The sequence below is a fragment of the Symphodus melops genome (assembly GCF_947650265.1).
Source record: "Symphodus melops genome assembly, chromosome: 13".
NCBI lineage: Eukaryota > Metazoa > Chordata > Actinopteri > Labriformes > Labridae > Symphodus > Symphodus melops.
The window spans coordinates 24,851,564-24,874,897 of NC_136703.1; the positions used below are offsets into that span (position 1 = coordinate 24,851,564).

The 23,334-nt window shown below is 45.3% G+C and overlaps 1 protein-coding gene across 2 annotated transcripts; it reads left to right on the forward strand.

The window, feature by feature from the left end:
• Positions 1-236: 236 nt before the first annotated feature.
• fam120c (family with sequence similarity 120 member C) lies at positions 237-22,579 on the forward strand. 2 transcript variants are annotated; one of them, XM_079359785.1, is made up of 17 exons: positions 237-2,162; positions 5,713-5,959; positions 6,132-6,214; positions 8,240-8,368; positions 9,071-9,173; positions 9,275-9,348; positions 9,485-9,756; positions 10,234-10,396; positions 10,491-10,574; positions 10,750-10,921; positions 12,333-12,582; positions 13,299-13,413; positions 14,261-14,470; positions 14,552-14,792; positions 15,270-15,405; positions 15,963-16,029; positions 16,121-22,579. In XM_079359785.1, exons 1-17 carry the CDS (start codon positions 1,647-1,649, stop codon positions 16,376-16,378), a joined length of 3,120 nt encoding a protein of 1,039 aa, XP_079215911.1. In that variant the 5' UTR covers positions 237-1,646; the 3' UTR covers positions 16,379-22,579. The 2 variants fall into 2 exon arrangements, with proteins under 2 accessions (XP_079215911.1, XP_079215912.1); XM_079359786.1 differs by having other exon boundaries at positions 238-2,162; positions 15,966-16,029.
• Positions 22,580-23,334: the final 755 nt, after the last annotated feature.

Below are 23,334 nucleotides of genomic sequence, written 5' to 3' on the forward strand. Positions count from 1 at the left end.
CTAACAGAAAGCCTCGAGGACCCGGTGGCCTAGTTAGTTAGTTTGGTCCTCTTTTTTTTTTTTTATTCCCCGAAGCACTTTTTTTAACCTCTAAAACGAGCCACAGGGAGGCGACATACACTATGCTTCCTACCTGTTACACCTCTCAATACACTTAAATGTTCTCTAAGTTGTTTAAACTGATGAAATATAAATGTTTACAACTTTAATAGTCTCTACATTCCTGCTGAGTCCTACATTCTATTATAAGACAAAAAAGTGGAGCGTAAGCACTGACCCACTGCTATAGATGTTAGCGAACATTATTTTTGTAACATTAATCAGTTGATATGTAAGAGGAGAGCTTATGGGAACAACGTCCAGGTGAGATAACGGTCAAGTAACGGCGTTTTATACTTAAAACACTTGCTGGCCACTTGGAGAAATTGTACTCTCCAGTTTTTTTCATCACCGTTCAACCGTTGGTGTCCTTGTACTGGTAGTTGTAGTTTCTCTCTCTCGCCGTGATTCATTCGTGCTATTCGTACGTGACGCGTCATAGAACTACATTTTCCAGCGACCACTGCAGCCGCGCCTCCACCCTCCACTCCCACTCCACTCCACTGGGCCGCGAGGAAGTCGCAAGATGGCTGATGTCGCTTGGAAGTAATGTTCCCCTCCGCAACATGAAGCCGTGAGTGTGGAAGAAAGCGAGGGAGGCACCATCGGGCTTTTATTTTTATTTTATTTTAGTTACTTTTTATTTTTATTTTCGTCTTAACATCCATCTCATTCCGCGTCGTGTCCGCCCCGGACTTGTCTTCGGGAGTTGACGCGTCAAATCACGCCGGGGACCCTGCCAGCAGCTAGCAGCTAACAGCTAGCCACACAGTTAGCAAATGTTAGGAGAGCTAGCCCGGCTTGCAGCTTTGTTAGTTTGTTTTTAATTGATATTCAAACACACAACGAGCCACCAAGCTACTGCTGCAAAACGCCGGCGGTGCAAAAATAAATGTCCAGATATTTGTAGCTGTCAGATGAAAATAGCGAGTTCGCAAGCTGCTCGGTAAAACATGTCCGCGAACTGGCCATCCAGCCTGTGGGTTTGCTAACTAATGCGCAGTATTGCCTCTGTTTCATGTGCAAAAAATAAGAAATAAAAACCCAGCAGGTTAGTTATTTTATTGGGATTTTTAAACAATATATCCACCACCTCGCGGCATTTCCGTTATTTACTGCCAGGTTATATTTCTGAAGCTCGTTATGTTGAAGCCAAATTATGGGAGAAGGAAAAAATGTTGAACTTTTTCTGGCTGTTGGTAGCTACACTGGCCTTGCTGGCATCTAACCAAAAAATGTACAGGGATGGACACTAAACTGAGCAGCCACGACCAAAACTGAGACATAAAGCATTGGAAGTAGTCAGGACTAGGTGACACTTTTGCAGCAGTGCATGGTGACACATTTCACAACTGGGAGTGACAGATAAAGTTGTTTTTTTGCAGGGTTAACTTAACCTCAGTTTTAGTCACTACACCGGAGACCAGTTAGCTTGCCTGCAGTGCACAGCTAGCTAACGTCTCGCTCCACATCACATCACAACCACGGCGTACAGATCGTATTCAGAGCCCGCTCCCGGCCAGACGCACAGGCTCAACAACACCGTCATGGGGGTGCAGGGTTTTCAAGAGTATTTAGAGAAGCGGTGTCCTGGGGCCGCAGTCCCGGTGGACCTCCTGAAGCTTGCCCGCACCGCGGCCCGCCAGCCCCCTCACCACCATCACCCACACCACCACCCACATCACCCCGGGCCCATGCCTCCCCCGCCCCCGCCTGCGAGGATCCTAATCGACGCTGACTCCGGCCTGCAGCGCCTCTACGGCGGATACCAGACTGACTGGGTGTGCGGGGGCGAGTGGAACGCCATGCTGGGCTACCTGGCCGCCCTGTCGCAGGCGTGTCTGTACCAGGGCGGCCTGGAGCTGGTCGTGGTTTTTAACGGCACGCTGGGGAAGGAGCGCTGGCCCGAGTGGGCGCGGCGAGCTCAGGGCCAGCGACAGACCGCGCAGCTGATAGTCAACCACGTCGGCAGCAAGGCCACCCCGCCCCCACGGGCATGGTTCCTGCCCCCGGCCTGCCTCAGCCACTGCGTCCGCCTCGCCATGTTCCGGTTCCGAGTGCGGGTGAGCGATGTGATCATGGCTGTGTGAAGTTAATATGCTCTGCTGTGGATTTAGCCCTTTTCACGTTTTTTGCAACGTCGATTTGTATGCTTGTATCACGCTGTTAAGTTTAACTCCTTCCACTAGATGAGTGAAAATCTACAGAGGAGCTAGCCTGGAATGAAAGTATTTATTTTTACACACATGCAAGAATGAAGGGGGGTATTTTAAAGTTAACCAGGCCTGCTCAGCATGAAGTCACAGTTTTTAGTGTCAGGAAGCAGGTCGACTTTTAGTTAAATTTTATTTGTATTGCACATTATATAAAAATATAAATTCAACGTGCTTTACAGAAGAAAATGATAAACACAATACAAACTCATTACATGGACATAATAAATCAAACAGATAAACTAGCAGCCAAAGGCACGAGAGAAAGAGATGTTGTAAGACTACTTTTAAAAGAACTTAAATGTTCTTCAGACCTCAGATCAGCAGGTAGTTTGTTCCAATAAAGCTGCCCTATGGTGACTAAATGCATCTTCACCAGGTTCACATCTGGTTTCATCACCATGGTTACTCTTGCTGTGCTCACGAGCCATAACCTTTTCCCAGGAGGAGCTGGATTGTGTCCAGAGTTGCTTTAAATTTCAATCTTATCTTTTGGTAGTTTCCTGACAGTCTTGTCTTTAAGCGTCATATATTCTCAAATAAAAAGGGAATATATGAAAACTTTAGATACCACAGACTGAAGTGAAGAAACTGCAGCATCACATCTTTTGATCCTACAGTAATGTACATTTCTTTAAGCAGGAAGTCTGACCCCCGCCTGCCCTGTCCCTTTCCTTTGTTTGCTTTCCCTGTGCTTACTTTAGTTGAAGCTGCTGTGAGGAGTTTAATACTGACGATACGTTTACACGAACACAAAAGCAAACAAGACCATCAGCGAGTTAACGGTTAATTTTAAGGCCTTAAATTGTTGCCTCGGGGTAGCTGCACGCTGTCAGACTGGACTTTTGTTCTACATGGCATGGATCCTGAATGAGAAGCTTATGAAAAGAAATCAAGATAATAGTGTAAATAAACACTACCTCCACAAGCAGAGGGCGAGACCAGCTAAGAGATGAGAAGCACTATTTGTCCACAGGAAGTGAAGGGAGTGCAGCGTCTTAAACTGTGGATAATTTACACTTTATTTTGATTACGCTTAGCGAATAAACTCGTGTGATGATGTCCATGTTTCCTCCATCGTAAAGCCGTGTCAGACCCTGAATGCAGCTCCTGTCTGTACTCTCGAGTTAATCTCTCTCATAGTTACAGATTTAATGCTCTGCTATGTGCCGCCGTCACGTGAGAGAGATGAACATTCGAGGCATCGGGTGTTGAAATAAAAACATGAAGTCACACAAAGCCCGGGCATGCTCGCTACGCCGATCTGATTCGGCCTGAGCATAGATTTCTGTCTGTGACTGGCCTGCTCTGCTTGTGTGCACATTTAGGCCCGTGGTCTGCTGAGAGACGATGGATGTTCAACGCAACAGTTTTTTTTTGAAGACGTGTGAAGCAACGACTCAAAAACCAGCTCATATAGAGAAAGGCACTGCCCAACACGAGTATCTTGTTTAGCCTATATATTACATAACATGAACTCAATAAACCTTTCAAGCATTGTTGAACAACTGCTGAGTGGATAGACTATTTATAGCCCCCCCCCGTGCCTCGCACTGGTGCATTTGTAATGAGTTTTATTTCTTGCATTTCAGTTGAGAATACTTGAATAAAAAAGTGCATTTTGTAAATCAGATTAAAAAAAAGTTTTTTTTGCTCATATATAAAGAAAGTAGGTGAATGAAAATGTGCTCTATTCGCCTTACTCTATTATTAGCCCGCTGTTTAGAATAAAGTAAATTACACGTGTCAGCTAGCTCTCTAAAGCTGAGATCTTATAGGTCAAAGAACGCCTGAACGTGTTTTATGAAGGAAATGACGACTTACTGCGTTTTGTTAAAAAAGTGCAACTAAACTGTTGATAGCCTTTTTTTTTCTTTCTCTCCCGTCAACGTCATCCAGCTGTCTCTTTATCTAACCTCCAATCTGCCTGCATGCTGGTTAGAGGAAGAAAAAAAAATCAACACAATAGTGCCATAGTGTATCCTGTTAGAATAGATAGAGAACAAACCCACCCACCCACAGTACAGCACATTCTGGTGCTCCTCGTGCATCTTCACTCTCCCATGTGTACCTGCTTGTTTTCACTGCTCGTGTTCTGAGAAACTGAACTATCTCTGCAGCATTAAGTATCTCCCCCCCCCCCCCCCCCCTGCTTGAATTACACTCTTTACTGGCTGCTTTGCTGCTCCTCAGCGTGCAGTAATCCTACTCATTTGACATGTTCTGCTCGCATGTTTATTTATTTTGAACGGCTGCTGAGATGATGTTAAGAATTGGTACATTTTATTTGTGAGTAATGAATTTAACGTTCAGATGTTAATAATAATCGGGCTTTTCCTTCCCCTTCCTGGTTGTGTGTTTTATTAGAGGGCAGATTTCCAGCTAATTAAACACGTTTTAATTAACAAACTGAACTTGGTCATTACATTTCCACACCTGATAACTCTGCTGTTAGTGAGAAACAGGATCAACACCAGCTCTCTCGCTCGCTCGCTGGTGTAAACGTGCACCTTCAACCTGCTGTCACATTCTGCACGAGTGTGCTCTGAAGCACGTCCCCATCACTCGTGGTTATTTGGAACGAGCGGGCGCAGCAGAAACTTCAGCAAAGTGCATTTCTTCATGAACACGGTGCAGAAACATTTGTGTGTAAAATGTGAGCGTTTAAGTCTGACTGATGTCTGATCACAGCTGCAACAAGTTAAACTTAAATGAAAGCTTAAATGAAATGAAAGCGTTAGAAGAAGACGTTTTCTTATCGTGTGACGGTAAACTGAACGGATTGACGCCGTTGATAGCACAACACTCATCAACACTCGCGCTTCCAGACCAGTGAAGAATTTGTAGATAAATTTAGTTGCAATTTAAAGGATCATAAGGTGCTTTCTGGATTACAAGTTGTGTTTTAGATATTGACTTGTAGCATCCTATAAAGGTCAATGCTGTCATTATAGCATCGTATAGCGCACTCTGTTGCTTCATCCGCCACGTGTAACGTTGTTCTTACCTTGTCAGACCCGTCTGACGGTGAAAGTCTCCCTCTGTGAGCAGCGTGTGTGAACAGCCAGGTTGCAGCAGTATTCCCAGCGGTGCATATTTGAAAACGTCTCATTGTGCAGCTTCACTGCCTGTGACTTGGGAGTCTTTTTTTTTTATTAACTGATTTATTTTCTGGTCTGTAAAGAGTTTGCCTTCTCAGAGTCCACTTTGATATCATCATATCTTTTTGTTTTGCTTGATCAATCCAGTTGCAAAGAAATAGTAATAGATCTATAAAACTGAGAGGAGAGCCTTCAAAGTTTTAAATTTGTGACACTGACACATTTCCTCTAGCAGTAAGCGACCTGTTTGTGAGTTTACTGCGACGCCTCTCTGAGTTCATGTTTTTTTGCATCGACAGGTTGTACAGACTCTGGAGGACCACCACCAGGAAGTGCTGTCCCTGTACAGGGACTTTGGATTCGCTGGCCTCATCGCTCAGGATTCCGAGTTTGCCCTCTGCAACGTACCCGCCTACTTCTCCTCGCACGCGCTCAAGCTGAGCTGGAACGGCAAGAACCTGACCACACACCAGTACCTGCTGTCTGAAGCCGCCCGGCAGCTCGGGCTCAAGACACAGCACCTGCCCTGCTTCGCTGCTCTGCTGGGTGAGGAGCTGCCCAGACACACACACACACACACACACACACACACACACACACACACACACACACACACACACACACACCTGTTGTGAAGTGTATTTTTGGCACCCCCCTGTGTCTGTCGTCTTTATTCATTGACAGAGCACACACTAAAAGGAGTCTCTCTGTCTTGCAGGAAATCATATTCTGCCTGATGAGGACCTGGCTGCCTTCCACTGGAGTCTGCTGGGACCAGAACACCCACTAGCTTCTCTCAAGGTAACATATGTTCAGAAGTCCAGAGTCCACTGCAGAGCACAGCTTCCTCTCACAAAATATTAGCTGAGATAATCACTTAATGCTGGAACGTGTCCAATAGTTACAGTCCTGATTTGACTCGCATGTAGACGAAGATATTTTTCTTTGGACGTGATTTTATTTCTGATTTTCCCTTTTTTTTTAATTAACAAATTGGACTTGAATTTGTGTTGGTTGTTTTTTTCTGGTCTTCTGACTCCTTGAAGCACTTTCACACCTTCACGTTCACACACTGGTGTAAAGTGACCATCAGAAGTGACGAACCCCGTTCACACACGTTGACACTTTGCTGACCAAGCAGCGGGAGCAACTGGGAATTAACTGCCCTGCCCAAGGACACGTCGGACATGTTGCTGCGGGCGCTGGGGATCAAACCCCTCAAACTGTACCCACTGAGCCAAAGCCGCTGTTAAGATGTCTGTTTCTGTTAGCCTCACGCTAACAGAAACCTTTAATTATTAAACGGAGACGCTCCGATCGTCGAGTGGCTGCTCGTTTGTTGAATCTGATCTGTGGCTCATTTTCCACATGTCATTCCCCGTCCTATCTCTCTCCCTCTCCGTGATTTCCAACTCTATCCACTGTCACGTTTCTCCAGTTTTTTTTTGGGAAAGATTTATTTTTGGCCTTTCGCCTTCATTATGATGGAGAGAGGAAGGTGGATAGAGGCGGAAATCAGGGAGAGAGCGGGGAGAGACATGCGGGAAAGGAGCTACAGGCCGGACGCGCGAGGACTACAGCCTCGCTACATGGGATGCACGCGCTGCCGCTGCGGCGCCAGCGCCCCCCGTTTCTCCAGTTAAACCCCCAGAAAAGCCCCATTATAAACCTTAAAAAAATAAAATAAAAAAAAAAGCTGCTGAAAGATGATGGCGGCACACTAAGTTGGAATAATTTTGACCTCCATAAATGTCTTAATGCAAGTTTGAGAATGCGAAGAAATCTGGATTTTTACTGCATGTGAAACCATCGTGTCTGTATAAGAAGAACATGACACCAGAAACCAGCTGCTGTTTGGATTTCTCTTCACACCATTTTGTCTGTTTCACATACTACTCTGCAAACGTGAGGCATGAGTGAAGTGTATGAACAACATTGAATACAGGGTGCCGTGATATTGCACCGCCTCGCTCTCTTTGGTGAATGGTGGTCAGGGTACGAGTGTGAAACCAGACGTGGAGGTGGTGTGATCTGTGAAAACAACAGAGTGGGCAAAGGAAACGCAACTTACCGCTCGCTGCGGCCTTTATGTGGTGATGTTTTCAGATACGCCTGCACCTTGTTGTTGTTGTTTGTGTTCCTGCTCTGCAGCGGCAGCAGCTTCACACAATCTGTGATGTGGCGTCTGAGGGGACACGCTTCATTTATTGTCAGTGCTGACCTCCATGAATTAAAAGAGATGACCTGCAACAACAGAGGGGTCTCATTTATGTCTCCTCGAGCACGACCTGTGCGTCTCTGTTCGCCTGATGAGAGCAGCATCAGCCTGTAGAAATGAAGTGTGGGGATCTTCTTCTCTCACGTCCAATCAAAATGTTTGTTTCATTTCATGATGGAGCGATCTGTGAAGAGTAAGGTTTCATGAATTTATCATGACAGACGACAAACAGTGTCGTCTTTTTTTTTAATCTCGTTTCCTTCGGGTCAGTATTGATCAGTGTTGTCGCCTCTGTTTCGTCCTGTTCTGATAATTGTCTGTCAATTCAAACGATTCTGAATCTTTTTTTTCATTCAAAAGGATTCTTGATTCAAAGTCTGTTTCTAAATGATTTCATGCTCATGATTTTTTTTGAATTTTGAATTTTTTTACATAAATTAATGTTTCCCCACCTCTTCTGTATTCCTAATCTCCCCACAGACACAGATTAGAAGAGACGCTCTTCGGCCTCTGTCTTCCTGTAAACATGATATTTTCATATCGCTGGGTTTTAGTCGATCTCAGCTTTCTGCGCGTTAAAACCTTTTTTTGTTTTGTTTCCATCTCAGGTGCGAGCCCATCAGCTGGTGCTGCCGCCCTGCGAGGTGGTGATCAAGGCCGTCTCGGAGTACGTCTCCTCCATCAAAGACCTGGGAAACCTTGACGCCATCGCCAGAGATGTCTTCAAACAGTCACAGGTTGGTCACCGTGTGCAGATGCTGCTTTTTTCTTCATCGGCTTGAATTAGATTTTCCCCAAAATACCAGTTTGACACGGCGCTCGTCCTGACTGTTCAAACAGGGCGCTAGTTAATGGTTGACGGGGTCACCGCTGTTGACACGAGACCTGAGTCAGCGTCGGTACTTCCTCACACATGGAAGCTGACCTACAGACCGCATCTGAATCCATGTCGTTCAATTTCAACACAAACGGACGCTGGGTTTTTTTTGTTTCAAAATAAAATAAAACTGGGTGCACATGTCAAGGTCCCCACGACGAGCACTTTCAAAATAAAACACAATATACGGACTCGGTGAAATTATTTTCAACTTGACATCAGAACAGGCTGAATGAACATGTGGGCAACATCAGACACATAGAGTAACATGACGTTTGCACGTGTATCTCTTTATTCCTACCTGACCTTGTAGCTCTCATGTGAGGTGTGTACATGGCTGCGCTCTGTTGCACTCACGTTCCAGAAACCCTGCAAGGAGTCTGTTTGGATTATATTAACATTTTCCCTGCATCGGTAGAAATCCCTTTTTGTTACTATGAATGTTCGGAGATCCGGCAAGCAGTGGTTTCTAATTATTGATCTAAACCATTTATTTAGAACAGTCATGATGTCACAAAGGGGCCACACAATGAACACAATGTTTTCTTCCCTCCCTCTCCAGTCTCGTATGGAGGACAAGGTCGAGCGATTCAAGAAAGCCGTGGAGTATTTCTCTGCAGCCTCCAAACCACGCTCGCCCAACATGGGGCCCTCGTCTTTCATCTGTGAGTCGAAGGAAACGGATTCCAGCCGCCCCCGCAGCCTTATGTAATCTTTGCACTACTTCCATTTACACCTTTCTCGTTTTTGTCTGTCCGTGCTGTAGTACCTGGGTTTGGACCCAATCCTTTTGGGGGACCACCTGGCCACATGGGACCGATGCAGCCTGGAAAGAATCAGGTAGGTCCCGGCGTTCCTGTTTGATGTGTGATTTGTAATCTGCCCTTTTTGGCGTGCGCTCATTTGAGAGGAAAATTAGCAGCACGACTTCCCATCCCTCAAACATCCCGATCATTGTCCTCTCTTCCCTGTCCAGTTCCCTCCTCCCCAGGTACTGGGGTTTAAGCCACCCTATCAAAATGCTCCATACGGACCTGGCTCCACCCCTCTGTTCCCGAACCCACCGCCGTCCCAAGACTGCAACGACTCACTGGTGGGCAAGATGGGCTTCTCAGACTGGTCCGCTCCGTACGATTCCACTCAGGGAGGAAGTCGACTACCCAACCATCACGCCGGTCCTCAGTCCGGTCCTTCTCCGTCTCCGTCCTCGTCATCGGACGGAGACGAACCCAACGACAGCAACGCAAAGTAAGACACGCTGACAGGACAGTAGACATTTTGTGCTGATGATGCGCTCGTATCCTTACCAGACCTGATCTGTGAACCCGAAGTTTCCCGCCAAAAGTCCAGTTAGATTGATCAGTGAGCTCAAGCACTGTACACTTCTTCCTGCACAAGTACAAAGCATGGACTTATTGAGAGGTCCTGGAGGTATCTGGCTAAAAGGACTCTGTCAACTTCTGTGTTATTCTCTGATGTGCGGACAAAGATTCGACCAAGCGCTCCAAGAATAAATGGAATAATCAGATTGGTGTGACTGGCTGCTGAGAGGCTGATTTTGTTGCTGATTGTTTGGCTAGTTTCACCTGCAATACATGTCTGTGAGGAAAAAGCTTCTTCTGCAGAATCTCTGTTATGATGTAAACACACACCATCATGTTGACTGATCTCTCTCTCTCTCTCTCTCTCTGTGTGTCTCTCTCTCTCTCTGTGTCTCTCTCTCAGCCATTTGACGGACAAGCCCTCACGGTGGGAGGATCCTGCCGGAAGAGGGGGCTCGGCCTCTGGAGACGGTTCCCAAGGCAACGGGAGCGGGTCAAACATTCCGTCACTGTTGTCTATGGCGACGCGGAGTCACATGGACATTACCACACCCCCTCTGCCTCAGGTAAGACCACACACACACACACAAATCCGGCAAAAAAAACCAAAACACGTCACCTGGGTCCTCTTTACACGTGTTTCTTGTTTCTCTGTCGCAGGTCAGCGCTGAGGTTCTTCGTGTAGCTGAACACAGACACAGAAGAGGACTGATGTACCCCCAGATTTTCCACATATTGACCAAGGTACACACACGTGTTGTTCTGGTCACCATTTCAATTGAAGGATTTTGTAAGACTAAGAAAAGGAAATATTTAGTTTTGTAAAGAGGAAATTATTGCACTTTTTTCCCCCTCTAAAACTATTTGTCCTCCTCCTAATTTTGTCCTTTTTGTTACCTTCTTGTTTCCCTGCCCTCAGGGAGAGATGAAGATGCCAGTGTGTATAGAGGACGAGTGTAACTCTGAGCTGCCTCCTGCCTCTCTGCTGTTCCGCGCTGCCAGACAGTACGCGTACGGCGTCCTCTTCAGTCTGGCAGAAACACACCGCCGCCTGGAGAGGCTCGCTCTCCGTAAGAGGGCTCCCCTGGAAGGTCAGTCCAGAAGCTTCAGCTGAATGTAAACTTCTATCCTCTTTAACGTGTCAGCGAGCAGGCAGCACGAGGACAACGCTTTCCACAGATCCACATTTAAAAAGACTACTTTGACTAGATCACACTAACAGAGATCAAGACGTATACGAGACCTGAGAGCTCCTATGCCGAGCCAAGACCAAGACCAAGGCAGGACGGGGCCGAGACTAGACCACAAATATCCCTGAAAAATCCTAATCTTGTGAGTAACCGGGATGAAATTATGAAAGATTCCAAAACGAGACAGAAACCTTGAAAAAGTGACAGATCTCAAGAACACTAACTGACAGTAAAGACATTATTCCTTTAGTATTATATATATATATATATATATATATATATATATATATATATATAGTTGTAACCGAGCTGCAGCTTCTGAGGTTAGAGTATTAAATCCCTTTAGAGCTGTGTAGTAAAAAGACTTTAAAGCAGAACGATCAGTTTCAAGCCTCTAGAACTCATTTCCTCATGTGCGACGTCTTTCCCAGGATGACTTCAAATTCAAGTTCTAGTTTCAGTGTTTTAGTAGACGAACTGAAAACTACAAGCTGGGTTTAAAACCACAGGTTTTTGTGGGTTTGTTTTGGTCGGTTCCAAAAAAAAAATGGCCATGAATAAATTAAAGCGTCTGCCGTCTGAAAGTGTAAATCTGTGCGTTTGTGTTTTTTTAAAGCTGTGTTCAAAGGATAGATGGATACTCGGCTGTGCACTTAAATCAACCTGTACTTTTTGACATTCTTAGTCTGGACACGTGTTACGTGTTTGCACATCACAGCTAAAGAACAAAGGCTCTGAGGTAAAACAGGAGACCGGCTGCTGAAGGAGTTTTGTTTGCTCAGCAGGAGCTCAGATCTGACGCTCGCTGGACAGAGGACTTAATATTAATGCATCATTCATAGTCAAGTGTTTGAATACATTATAAACGTGTAAAAAGTCAGATAAAGCTCTGAGCACTATTAAGAAACACAAACAGGCTCGCGCAGCGCCGATATCATTACTCATCGTTAAATATCTGCTGATGTCTCACAAACGTGCAGCGGCTGTCGTTAGCTTTGATGAATCTTTAAGGTGTTTCCTTGTCGACGAGTTTTTGTCATTTAGTGTAAATAATGTGATTGATGATGGCCGCACATCTGTTTCAGGGTCCATTATGGTTCATAAAGAATGACTGATACATGTATAAGTGTGACAGAGCCATTCTTTATCATACAGGTTACAACCATGAGTTCTCCACTGTGGGAATAACTTCTTTTATATCTGGGCTTTTTGCTGACACACTGAACATCTACCTGCGTTAGCAGCGTGCTGAGTGAACCACCTTCACAGTAGTTTCGCACACGTTTGATGCCCACACTCGCCTGTGTTTCAGTTCCTCCTGTGATCGTCAAAGAGTGGAGCAGCGGTAAAGCCAAGTCGGCCCTGACTCCCGAGCTGGTTCCCGCCCTGTGTTTCCGGGAGTGGACCTGCCCCAACCTGCGGCGCCTGTGGCTGGGTCGCGCCAGCGAGGACCGCTCCAGGAGAACCAGGGCCTTCCTGGCCTGCCTACGCTCTGACTGCCCAGCCCTCCTCAACCCAGCACAGGTCCCACAGCATCTGCTGCTCATGTGCTGCGTGCTCAGGTACGACAGCACAGAGACACATTATTCTTACACTTAATAGAGGGAGAGACAGAGGATTAGGCCATGTTGGTGTAAACTCAAAATGTTTGATGCTTGGACACTTTCTGATACCACTTCTTTTGAAAGTTACAATCTCCGTTTTTGTTTTTAACTCGACCCTGACTTGTGTGACGCAGTTCTTGGACCACTGGTGCCAAATATGGATTTTTTTTTTTTTTAATCTGGAAAATGATGGATGCACGATGTCAATACTGCGTGGGTGAAGTCCGAGCGTTCACACATGCATGCAGCTCCTCCTGGAGCACCACGATGAAACAGATCCTGAAGAGCAGGTTTCAATGAAACACCATCTGCTTCAAACATGTTGAAGGGAACTTTATTGATCATGTTTTGTGGTTACATCCTGTCACAAAAACATGTTTGTGATTCAAACATTCATGAGAAGAAGAGACGGCGCTGAAACACGCGGGGTGACAAAGACTCTTCAGAAAAGGCTTTTCGACTCGGGCACTGTTCTGTTTGTTTCCTGACTGGGAAAGCTAACGGGCTTCCGGCGTCTCTTAATACGCAGCGCTGCTAATCGTGTATTGTGTAACTACAAGCTTGTTTTGATGAGGCCACACTGCAGCTTGTGATTTGTAGACATCAGCACTGTGCCGTGGTGCTTCCTGCACTCTTCACTGAGCTTGTTTTTTTTTTTTTTTTGCTCTTCTCAGGTATATGATGCAGTGGCCTGGAGGAAGAATCCTTCAGAGACATGAGCTGGATGCTTTTCTGGCTCAGGCTGTTTCCAGTCAACTCTATGAACCCGACCAGCTCCAGGAGCTCAAGGTCAGACCCCGGCGCTCTGGCCCTCATGGATGCTTAACCATTGATCAGTATACAGATGTTCCTGCACACATTTCTCCGTTTTTCAACTTAACACATGATTATTTTGCAAACTCCACTGCCAGACGTCTATTCAAGTTGCAGCCAATTATTTTAGCACGTACGTTTAAAAAAAAAAAAAAAAAATCCCGAAAGGCGTATCCTAAACGATCGCAGTTTGTTATCTTTAAACAACGACGTCCTTGACTTGGCTGGAATAAAAATAAGACTGAAAATGTCTCATCCTCGTCAGATTGGTTGGCATACAGGAATGCTTTGATTGTTATATTAAGTGGAACTTGGGGGGGTAAGAAAAGAAAGATGAAGGCTTTTGTATATTTTTCTGTCCATTCAGAGACGCACAACCAAAAACAAACCAGCGTCTCAGGACCGTCAGTTTTTTCATAACTTACCCGTTTTAAACAGAAATATCAGAATCCATTCTTTCAGCTTTCATTCTTTCATCGTTGTCTTTACAGAGTTTGTGAAATAATCGTGGTCTACAGAATCTAAATACCCTCACAGGGATCTTTCACAGCTCCTTCAGCCTCCTCAGACTGTGTGGCAGCTGATCTTACTACACTCCTGAGACTAATTCAAGTCCTATCTGTGTCTCAGTCAGCCGTCTCTTGGAAGCGTCTGATGCGTGCGCCCACGTACCATGTGTTCGAGACATCATGATTCACAACTCTTGTTCTCTGACACTTAAATTATTCCCGTCATCATGCTGCTCTTCTCTGCGTTTACTCTGAAGTGAACTTAAAAAAATAAAAAAAGCTTTAATTCTGACATTTTGTGTGTCTGCTGATAGGTGGAGAAGGTGGATGCCCGCGGCGTGCAGCTTGCCTCTCTCTTTATGGCCGGCGTCGACACAGCGCTGTTCATTAATGACGTGTGCGGGCAGCCGTTGCCGTGGGAACACTGCTGTCCCTGGGGCTTCTTTGACGGCAAACTTTTTCAGAGCAAACTGGCCCGGGCCGCCCGCGACCGAGCCGCCCTGCTGGACATGTGTGAGGGGCAGGTACGTACCTGGAAGTGTAAGTCACACACTAATCTTCAACACACACACTCCCAGTCACACGTGTGTGTTTGTGCTCTGCAGGAGGAGCTGGTGTCCAAGGTGGAGAAGATGCGTCAAGCAATCCTCGAGGGCATCAACCTGTCCCGCCCTCCTCCCCCTCCCCCTCCTCTTCCACCTCCTGCCTTCCTGCCCCCAGCCATGGTGCCCCCTTTCTACCCCATGCCTCCTCTCTACCCACCTCGCCCCATGGGCGGCATGCACCCCCATCACCACCCGCATCATCCACATCACCCCGCCCAGCACAGACCCAGAGCCTTCCCAGGTACTGAGACACCCTGAGGCGACCTTTGACCTTTCAATGGATGTAAACATCTTCCTCTCTCTTTAAGCCTTTAGATGTATTCATATTTAAATTGAGTCTGTTTATGTAGCGCTGGATACACCTAAAATAAACTGATTTAAAAAAAGTCATGAAACAAAAGAATGACAAATGCCTTTTAAAAAAAGCTTTTTCGTTAAAGTGTCAGGCTGTGATTTTCCTTCTCAAGGAGACGAGTTTATTTCGAGCACCTTCCAACAACAAGAGAACTGAGACCAAAATAATATAAAAGGAACATAATGCAATATAGGAACATATCTAAAGGCAGTGTTATGGATATATAGGTTGTCACAGTTGATGTTTCTGGCCAGGTTTAATTTCCTGTCAGTGTTCAGCAAATCACAGATTATAGCAGAGACGGTCGCTCCTGGATACCGTGAGGGAGTGTTTTAGTCACTTTTTTTTGTCTTTTGTCTGCAGGCATTCAGTCCATCCCCCCTCAGGGAGGGAAACTGGAGATCGCCGGCATGGTTGTGGGCCAGTGGGCCGGGAACAAACCAATCCGTGGGAGAGGGGGCTTCAACATGCAGGTGGTGTCAGTGGGAGCAGGGAAAGGGTGAGTACGTTGAAGACCCGCCAATCAAGACGCTGAACAGGCTGAAAACACCCGGCTGATAAAAAGCTGCAAAATGACGATGATTAAAACGCTCCTCAAAAATTGCGGCGATTACGCAGAGGAGCTGTATATGTCAACGAGAGTTTTTCCTGCCAGACCCCAGAGTATCATTTCTGCAGCAAGAAACATGTATGTGAAAAGAGCTTTTAGTGTTGACATGAGTTTTTAAGGTCATTTCAGCTGATATTTAACCTCACTGATTGGGGTCCATCGTGTGTAAAAACACCAGCAGATGTTTGGATTTGGACTTTAAGCACAAACTGGAACAACAATGTGGTTTCTTTCTCCATGGAAATGTTGGCAGACGCGCTAACTGTGGCGTAGCTAGCGGTCAGCGAAGTGTTTATTTTGGCGTCATCGTTTTGATGACTCGTTGAATGCAGGGTCACAAAGCTCAGAGGGAGCGCTGATGGTAATGTGGACGGCCTCTGGGATGGAATATAAGTGTACTGCAGATAATTAGTGTTATACATCCTCTGATTGTTCTGTGTGTCCAGTAGGGGTAAAGAGATTCCAGCGAAAACGAGGGGAGGAGTGAAAAAGACGCCTTCAAACAGATCACAGGTGCGACACAGACAAACACACCTTTAGTCTGGTCAGACTTTAAGTCAACGCTGGTTGCCCGTCTTAATCTTTCCGTCTCTCCTTCACGCAGACGTCGTCATCCCCGACATCCAGCAGCCCCCCGAAGCCGTCGGAGGAGGCGGTCTCCACGCCAGAGGTTTCCACTCAGCAGCTGAACGGCAGCTCAGCAGCCTCCGCCATCGGTCAGCCCTTGGAGCTGGCCCCCCTGGCCCAGCCAATCCCATGTGCCTTAGCCAGCAGAGACAACCAATCAGAGGGGGTGGAGGTGGAGGCCCCCTGTTGCCTTGACGACTGCCCGTCAGACGGAGCACTACAGAAGGAGGAGTGATGGCGTCCCTCCCAGGGTGCACTGCTCTGAGAGAGTTCTGTGTTCGACTGCCTTTCCCTGTTTTTGTAGCCCTGCCTGCTAGCTGTGACATCATCACATGGAGCAGGAAGTGATGCGAGGCTCCTCCTCGCCTCCTCGCTGCTCCATGTGGTCGAGCAGTTAGCCGTTACTTCCTTTTTAGTTTTCTCATGTGGTTTTACATTGTTTTATGAAGAGAGGTTATCTCCATGAGTCTGTAAGCGCCCCACCCCTAAAAGAAAAACAAATCCTTAACGCCTCCCTCCTGCACCCAGAGTTAAATAAGCTTGAAGCCCCGCCCCCTCCCAGTATGACCCCCCCCACTTATAAGAGTCTCCCACCCAACCTAAGTATGGTTATCTGTACAGTTTAAAGTTATTTTGTGTTTCTGATGGTCCCATCGTTGGAATCTCTGCACACAGATGTTAAAGCTTGTGGTTACGGTGACAGATTGGATGTGGTTTCCATGGTTACAGCATCTAGGCCTGGTAGCCGTGGTTGGTATGTGTGTTGTTGAAGCTTGTTTGTTGCCATAGCCTTCATGTGTGAGGTTTACAGGGATCCAGGGAGATGTTCAGAGTTTTGACTCTGGAGGTGAAGGATGTACTGTTATTTTTATTTTATTTTTCTGTGCAGTGACCCTCGTCTCCCGACCTCCGCAGGCTAGCAGCACTGCTAAACACACTGTGTTAGCACTTCTCCCCCCCACCCCTATTGATTGATTGGTTATCTATAACAGGAGCACTTCTGCACAACCATGGTATTAGCGTGCTATCTTACTTTGACCAATGTAGCAAAGCAGAGTGCTAAGAAAGCCCATGAGTTTATGCACCTTAAGCCCCAAAGTATGCAAGATATTTCTCCGCTCCTAAAAAAGAAAAAAAAAAAGTGCATTATTATATTATCCTCCCATCCCCGACGTCCCTGTCTCCCAAAGCTTTGATTGTATTATCCCAACAAAAGCACTTGTTGTCGTATTTAAATATAATGAATTTGAACAAGCCCCTGTTCAGGCGAATTGACCGCGTGCGAGGGGTTTCCCTCCCCCCCCCGCCGCACATAAATAAATCCATATAACGTGTAGAACTACATTTTAAAGGTAGAGATCTATTCGAGAGACGTCAGAATGTGAACAGAGTGGTTTCAGACAAAGAAGCACTTTGTTTAAAAAAAAAGAAAGAAGAAAGATGTTACACCACACTGGACTGTCCTCTACCAGGTGATAAAGAAAAGAGAAACTCTTGAAGCACCTTCTGGAGTTAAGGCCAAAAAGAAAAGGAAAATGCTGCCCAGCAAAAATAAAAACGATGAAGATGAATGGTGAGGGTTTTTGGGTGACTGTTGCCAGGCACAGATCCCCTCCGACTGGCCTCACACATTCATCGAGAACCTTGAAATGAAGCTGAAGAGACTCCTGGTTCTCTTCAGATTTCTAAAGAAGTTATTTCCAAAGTGTATTTTAAAAGGCTCGCCCGCACAGGCAGTCAGTGATAAATATATAACGAGGACTTTGCGACAAAGCCTCGGAAGAGTCCTCCACCCTCTGGTGGTGATTGAGCAACTGTTGCCACAACGATAGCCCGTCACCGCGAGCCGCTGCCCCCCCCTCCGCACGGCTCCGGTGTGTCACTTTAAAGACCAGCAGGAAGCACTTCCCCGCCCTGAAGCCCCCTCCGCCGAGCACGGCGGACGCTTCACGGGTCGGATCACATGACAGGAGAGAGAGAGGCCTCATGGCGGACCTCAGTGTGCCGCTCACAATCCTGAGACTTCTAAGATAAATGTTTTATTAGAGCACTTGTGTTTGTAGAGAAAGAGATGTCCCTTCCCCCCCCCCCAACCCCCCAACCCCCCCCGGCCCCCCATGGTAGGTTTCATCTGACAACGGAAATACAACTTCTAGCACAAACTGCAAATGTAAAGAGCAGTGGAGCGACGGATTACCGCCTGCGAGATGAGGCCAGGAACATTAAAATCTCTAACTGAGAGGAGAGAACGAAGTGAGCTCACTATGTCAGAAAACAAAGTCAACAAGAAGCACCTTATTTTCTCACCGTGTTGATGACTCGTGCTCAATCATGTGCCACAGAAATGACATGAATTTAAAAGAAAAGAAGCTCTTATGAACACAAGGACAAAACCCTGACTATATGTAAGTGTTAATGTAGTCGTGTCAGACATCCCCTCCCCCCGCCCGCCCGCCCCCCCTCAGTTCAGAACTCAAAGACCATTACAGTGAAAACGCTGACAGTTCACCCCAGCCGAGAGCGTAGGCCTACGCTCGGCGTCACAGGAACGGGGGGGCCGCGCCGCGCCGCGCCGCCGTCTCTTACACCAACACCAAATGAATTCCGAGGTTCGGACTTGTTAGCTGTTATTGGTAGGGATTTACGCACACACACGGTGTGCTGTAGGTGTTTCTAGGTTAAGAGTAGGAACCAGCGTCAGGATTAATACACGACTGTACAACACAGACACCGAGACTAGGCTAGAGATTATAGCTCCACTGGCCGGATACTAAGTCTAGAATTACTAGGATCATATAACGTAACTGCTTTCAACTTTTGACATTAGTACAAATATGTGTATCGCAACAGTACATTGTTAGAAGATGGCTTTTTTTCTGCGGCGAGCCAGAGTGTGATTCGGTACAACGATGCCCGCTCTCTCTCGATTCGCTCGCCAGATAACATTTAAAAAACACACTTACACACACACACTCACACACACACACACACACACTCTCACACGGACAGGGGTTCAGTCGCGTTTGTTACCGGCAGCATTCTCTCTGCTTTTGTGCTGAAGTGATTTTGTGCAGTTTCAGTTCTCAGTGGAGTGGTCGTCGGTTCATCAGAGATCATTTTTTTCTTGGTAACACACTCGACTGACTCCGCCGGGTTTTTTTGTTTTGTTTTGTTTTTCGAGATTGCGCGAAGGGGGAGTTGAGAAACAAAAACGCGATAAAGAAGCGTGTCGCGGCGAAGGCGCAGAAACCTCGGACTTGTTTTACACACACACACACACACACTTACACACACACATTACACAGATACATAGATGTTAAACCCTGAGTTACACAGTAGCTAGTATGGAAAAAAAAAAATCAAACACAATACATGATGTAGTGTCCCTCTCTTGTCCTTGTCTGTTTTAGTTTGATAGATATTTGATCAGTGATTTTTTTATGCTTGTTATCCTAACTCCCCCCTCCCTCCTGCTGTGACACTTTCTCTCGCCTCTGCGTTCCCAAAACTGTTCATTCACTTCTTTTCTCCGCCTCCTCTTAGAGTACATGCATCCACTCACACACACACACACACACACACACACACACACACACACACACAGATACAAGCAGACACAAACACACCCAAACATTTTACATGCAGATTAACCGCCCTCTCCCCTTCTTTGTATTTCAGTTCTCTCTTTCACCCCCCCCCCTCCTCTCTGCCTCTCCTGTAGCCCTTTTAGGACCGTTTCTATTGGCCGTTTTTTTTCTCTTTTCTCTTTGGGCTGCCCCGCCCCCTTTAATCAACCCAACTAACAGTAAAGGTTATATTAACGTTGATAATCAGTTTCTGTATGTATCTAGCCAGAGTCTGGAAAAAAAAAATCTGAAAAAAAAAAAAAGTCGAAACGGTTTTACTCAATCGTGCAAACGTGTTTTTTCTTACTATTTTTAATGTTATTACATCTTTAATCTAATCCTACCATTGCTTCAGTTAGTACTGAAATACGCTTAGCCAACCTAGAGATTTGAACTGTAATGATTACGATTTTCCTTACCTGTATTTTATATGGCATCTTTAGACCACCGTTTATTCTGTACGTTAAGTAACTATTGCCCGTTTTTTTTTTCTTTTCTCGAATTGAAAATCGTCGTCTGCACTTTGTTTGTATCTCATAATATCCCTGATAACAGTTCATGTGGTCGACTCGTTACTATCAATCTAAGCTGAACTCTGCGCCCTTGCACAAAGCAGCGAAACATCTCTTGTAAACACCCGAGAACCAAAGTACGCCTAACATCCCTTTTAACCCCTCTATAAAGCCCCCCCCCCCTCTTCTTTAGTCGACAGTTTGCCCCCCGAGTAACAAGTTTTCTGACGAGTATGAGTATATATATAATGACATTACAGCACGTGTGATTTACCTGAAAAGTCTGTGAGATAACGGTGTTTTTGTACACTGGTTGTTGTGGAGACGCAGACAGACAGGGAAGAGGAAAGGTAGCGTGTGTGTGTGTGTGTGCTTGTTGACGCTGAGCGAAGCCGTCTGGTCGCTCCGGTGTGTCTTCTGCTTTGACTGGATATAAGCTGTGTGAACCACTGACTTCAGATCTGCTATAAAACACAGGAAGGAACAACACCTGACAAACACGCTGTCAGTCGTTCTGGGGTTTTGGCGCCCTCTTTTGCATTTTTTTCTTTTTTTTTTTATACATGTTACCATTGTGCTCTCCCAACTATGCCTTTAACTTCCCAGACTCAGATTGATGGAGTGATGCACGAGCCCTTTTCAGACTGCCTTTAAAAAAAAATTAAAAAAACAGAAGTGCCGTAACTCAGCTCAGCCGTCATCACGTCTTTGTGCATTCAGACTGATTCTGACACGACGCTTATTGGTGTCCCAGTCTCCCCAGTCTGGAGCTCCACATACACACAGTCAGACGTGCGCACACACAGCGCTGTGCTGTTAACGCCTCTGTTGCTACCTATGAAGACGGTGCGGAGGGTGGATCTCTTCGTCCTCCCGTGACGTTCAGATTTTAAAAGCGAAACGTCACAGGGGCCTAAATACCGCGGCGTGAAACGGCAGTCTGAACAGGGCTAACTGAGTCTCTTAATGTGTGGGCAAAGAGGCCTTTTCGAAGGGGCAGAATCTCCCTCAAAACACTAATCTGAGATTCGCACAGATGCTTTATGTTGTGTGGATTGACAGCAAGAACGTGTTTGACCAGAATGCCAAAGAAATGTGTAGAGAAGTAAAGACTTAAGGGCTGAAAAAATGAGTTGATAAAAAAAAAAAAAAGATGAAGAAAGATAAATCTTGAACTGTAGCCTTTTACAAGGACTTCCAACCTGCCCTTACTCCAGCTTTTTACAGTGCTGCATTGCTTTAAAGGCTTCAACACTCGGGCACTTACAGATCAGTCCATCACTGAAAACAACAATCTCATAATGTCAAACAAACAAAACAAAAAACATGCTTGTTTTAGTGTCAACGACGAGAGAATTCATGTTTTCATGAATTAGTAAATTGAGAAAATGAAAGTCATCATAATCATTTTGCAGCCCTTCAAGTCTTACTATTATATAGTCAACAATTGTAATCCAGGCATCTTGTCTCAGGCAAGAAAAAGATTGAAATCTCAGATCAAGTGCTTTGAGAAGAATTCACGCTCTCTATTATTGAGGGAGGAAAAAAAAAAACAACTAAACAAACATCCTGCCTCACTGCCTGCGCAAATGGGAAGCAACTCTGAAGAGCTTGACAATGTAAAGAGAAGCAAAAGTCCCAGAATAGAAATGTACTTTTTTCAGTGTTGTAAGAAGTCAAACAGTGTTATTGTCTGTCATACAGAGTGTGAAAAGGAATCATCTGATTTGTGTTTGTACCTGTTTTGGATGTATGTTGCAGTATTCTCACAGCATCGTGTCCAGTTTGATAAAAGGTCCCTATTCTGTCTGTCTCTCTCTGCACTGCCACTCCCCCTAAAAGCCCCCCAAGCTCCAGTATAATCCCCCTCCCTCCCCTGTTGCTGAGTCCAAGTAAAGGGCTCGAGTTGAAGTCAGTCTCTACCAATGCATGTACTTCAGCACCCAGGGCCGCCCGAAACTACCTGTGCAGCGAAAAGGGTTAAAAAAAATGTATCCATAATACTATTGTTATAGAAATATAATATTATCATCATCATTATTGCTGTTATAATTATGGTTGGTATAATTTGTCATCATTGTTAGCATTATGGAAGCACCAGACTGTTTGTGGAAAGACGAGAAAAAAGAAAGCTTTTTTTTTTTTTTTTTTTTAAATTGTCTGGCTGTTGGTGGTCTGATCTCACAGAGGGAGGGGAGGAAAGGTTCAGAAAGAGATGAAGATGGCAGTCATGTTTGTACTGGTTGGGAAATGACTTACAGTGCTGAAATAAAATTTATTCTTTTAGTAAAAAAAGTATTTGTTGTGTCCGGTGTCTTTATTTTGCCAAGATTTTGATGTCAAATAAAAAAAAATATACACAAGTAAAACATTTTGGCACATGGCTTAAACTTAATTTTATATAAATAAAAAATATATATATATTCCAGCCATATTAACATGAGCCACAGCAGCATAAAAACCGGATATGGCTCTTCTAACATTTAAAAAAACAAATATATATATATATACCCACACATTGGTAGTAACAGTCTACATTATCAAAAACAGCAAAGACTTAAAATTATTTTCTTAACTGTTTTTTCACATTATTTGTGGGAGCACCAACTCAATGGAGTCTTGGTGGTTGCTTAGCAACAGCTCGGCGGACTTTTCGTTTCCTATATTTTCCATTCATAAAGCCTAGCGAACACTTACTTATCTCCACGAGAGAATTAAAACTACAATATTTAAGACTACGTTTATAAAATTGCAAAAATAAAATTAATATTGTAGATTTTGCACAAATTCCTTGAAGGGAAGTCTCGTTTTGGCATTTGCTCTACAGATTCTTAAGTCTCGCGATATCAGGTGCTAGAGAACAGCGAGGCGTGTGTTTTGTTTTATGACAGTATCCTGTAGAGCTGTTTCTATCAATAAAGTATTTTTTTTTAATATGACTTAGTGATTCCCTACTTATTGAGTTTCAACAATTTAAGAAATCGCTCATGCGCATTTCCCCCCTCCGAAGCTCGTTTTTCCGACGACACCTAACGCAGCATCAAAACAGCCGC